This window comes from Podarcis raffonei, chromosome 6 (genome assembly GCF_027172205.1).
Source record: "Podarcis raffonei isolate rPodRaf1 chromosome 6, rPodRaf1.pri, whole genome shotgun sequence".
NCBI lineage: Eukaryota > Metazoa > Chordata > Lepidosauria > Squamata > Lacertidae > Podarcis > Podarcis raffonei.
The window spans coordinates 62,796,664-62,799,188 of NC_070607.1; the positions used below are offsets into that span (position 1 = coordinate 62,796,664).

Consider the following 2,525-nt stretch of genomic DNA (forward strand, 5'->3'; position numbering starts at 1 on the left):
CACAAGAAAGTTTATAACATAGAACACATAATAAAAAGGCAATAACCCATCCCTCCTCACTTTAAAAGGCTACTGATTGGCAGGTGAAGAGGAATGTTTTCACCAGGTGCGTCAATGTAAAGGGCACATTTATGTCCTGGCACTTAAATGTTTTAACTTCCTCTTAAATATTTCTTTCACATAAAAACCAAGTTTGTAACTTCCTGTCAGGTTGGATGTTACTATATTGTTTCCTAAAGTTACCTCACCCCTTTATTGCTACATTTCAGGGAAGTTGTTAAAATAAGATGTTTTTGAAAACTTCTTAGTAACCAACGTAACAGAGGGTGCCTAGGAACCTGTCATGAAAAGCGATCAAAATGCCATCCTTATCAAGCATGAGATGCTATCAGAAGCTTCAGGAAACCTATTGATAAAGTTAAATGATTTCTTTATCTTACAGATTTTCATTTCCTGTATTATCTTTATTTAAAGTACAGACCTTCAGACACACACACACACACACACACACACACACACACGGCTTGTGCCAGTATTCAGTTTCTTATCAATACTTCAAATATGGTTTTTTTTGTTTGTTTGTTTCATAGCAACTTGCCAAAGCAGGTTGGAATGTGTGAAGCATTAACAGGAACTATTTTACTCTGTGGGTTCCCGCATGAGAGCTACTCTTTGAGAGACAGAGTACAAGAGAACAGCTTACTTAACTTCTGCAATTCTACATGGTATCGGGAAGAGTTTTTTTTTTAAAGGCCGGTTAGCACATGAGGTGAAGCCTTAGATTCCAGCTCTTCTACACTGGGCTCTTGCTCTGTGAGGGCACCATAACTCAAAGTTGAAGAGGACCGAAAGAAGCTTGTCCATGAATACTTTGCACATTGTCTACATCATCGTTGAGGTGCTGATAGCAGTGACTGCCACCTTAGGAAATGCTCTAGTGATCTGTGTGGTGAGACGGATCCCAGCCTACCAGAACACCACTTTTTACTTCATTGTGTCCTTGGCACTGGCTGATATTGCCGTTGGGGTCCTTGTTGCCCCTCTGGCCGTTGTGCTGAGGCTGGAGGTTGTTCTCCACTTCTACGCTTGCCTTTTCATCTGCTGCATCTTGATGATCTTTTGTCACGCTTCCATCATGTCCCTGCTGGCTATTGCAACAGACCGATATCTGAGAGTGAAACTGGCCATACGGTGAGTACCACGAAGTCATGGCTGTGGATTTTCATTGGAAAAGTTGCAATGTATCCCATGCACCAAAATAATGTCGTAGCACCTGTAATGCTCCTTGTGCTTTCTCCCAGCCTGCAGAAAATGAAAAAGACTGTGACAAATCATAGTATAGGGGCGGTGCTGCAAGCACAATCCCATCTGTAAAATATTTTAAACTAACCTGCTTTTTCAAATAGATACAAAGCAATGGTCACACGGAGAAGAATCTGGGCGGCTCTGAGTTTCTGCTGGATCACATCTCTGTTGGTGGGGCTTGTGCCCATGTTTGGATGGAACCTAAGGAAGCCTGAAAACCCCATCTACTTGAAGTGTTCTTACCCAAAGGTGATGAGCATGGATTACGTGGTGTACTTCAGCTTCTTCTCCTGGATCCTTGTCCCACTGCTGGTCATGTGTGCTCTCTACTCCGAGATCTTCAACGTCCTCCAAACAAAGCTGAAACAAAATGCAACATGCATGAAAGGAACACGGATCCTTTATGGGAGGGAGTTCAAGATGATCAAATCTTTGGCTCTGGTCCTCTTCTTGTTCATTGTGTGCTGGCTGCCTCTGCTCATTATCAACTCCATCTCACATTTCTGCCAAACATGTCGTGTCCCCCTGCCGGTGTTAGATGTGGCCATCCTGCTCTCCCATGCCAATTCTTCCCTAAATCCCATTGTGTATGCCTTGAGGATCAAAAGGTTCCGAAAAATGTATATCCTGATTTTGAAAACTCATGTCTTCTGCCTGAAACAAGAACCAGACACATCTAAAATGGAGAACACGTCCTCGGATCAGGTGATAGAAGAAAGTATCTGAAAAACACTGAAAGAGTATTTCCTCACCAAAATTCCTTGTTTCCTTCCTTCCGCAGTGTGAGTATTTAATATGACTGAATGAGAGACTCCAAGATTGTTGGAACACTGTAAATTCCATGCCCTCCCACATTTGTTAGATAACATTTGATTTCATTACTTTAATACTATGAAAAATGTAGGTCTGTTTGTTGCAGAATAAAGAAACCAATGAAAACAGGCCACTTTCATAGGTCTGGTGGCTAGTGTGGTCTATTAATTAATTTTTGAAACGTTAACTTCAAAGTTGGTATTGAAAATTACCAACACAGGTTGGGACCTGGTTGTCATAGGGACTGCATTCTCTTTCCTATGTTCTCCATTCAACATCTGAGGTCCTTTTCCATCTCATTCTCCAACTGAAGCATGACAGGTGACCAGAAGCAGCAGAGCCTTTCCAGCTGTGGCACCAACCTCATGGAATGTCCTTCTCAGGGCAGCCCACAGGGCTCTCATCAT

General features: G+C 42.3%; 1 protein-coding gene across 1 annotated transcript; it reads left to right on the forward strand.

Moving 5' to 3' along the window:
• The first annotated feature begins 773 nt into the window (after positions 1-773).
• LOC128416170 (adenosine receptor A3-like) lies at positions 774-2,262 on the forward strand. The gene is made up of 2 exons (XM_053393481.1): positions 774-1,191; positions 1,407-2,262. Exons 1-2 carry the CDS (start codon positions 863-865, stop codon positions 2,029-2,031), a joined length of 954 nt encoding a protein of 317 aa, XP_053249456.1. The 5' UTR covers positions 774-862; the 3' UTR covers positions 2,032-2,262.
• The last annotated feature ends 263 nt before the right edge of the window (positions 2,263-2,525 follow it).

Bases quoted from the DNA above. Each gene is read 5' to 3' on its own strand.
- LOC128416170 (XM_053393481.1), top strand. From the start codon at position 863: ATGAATACTTTGCACATTGTCTACATCATCGTTGAGGTGCTGATAGCA. The intron at 1,192-1,406 runs GTGAGTACCACG...TTTTTCAAATAG, and splicing joins AGAGTGAAACTGGCCATACG to ATACAAAGCAATGGTCACAC.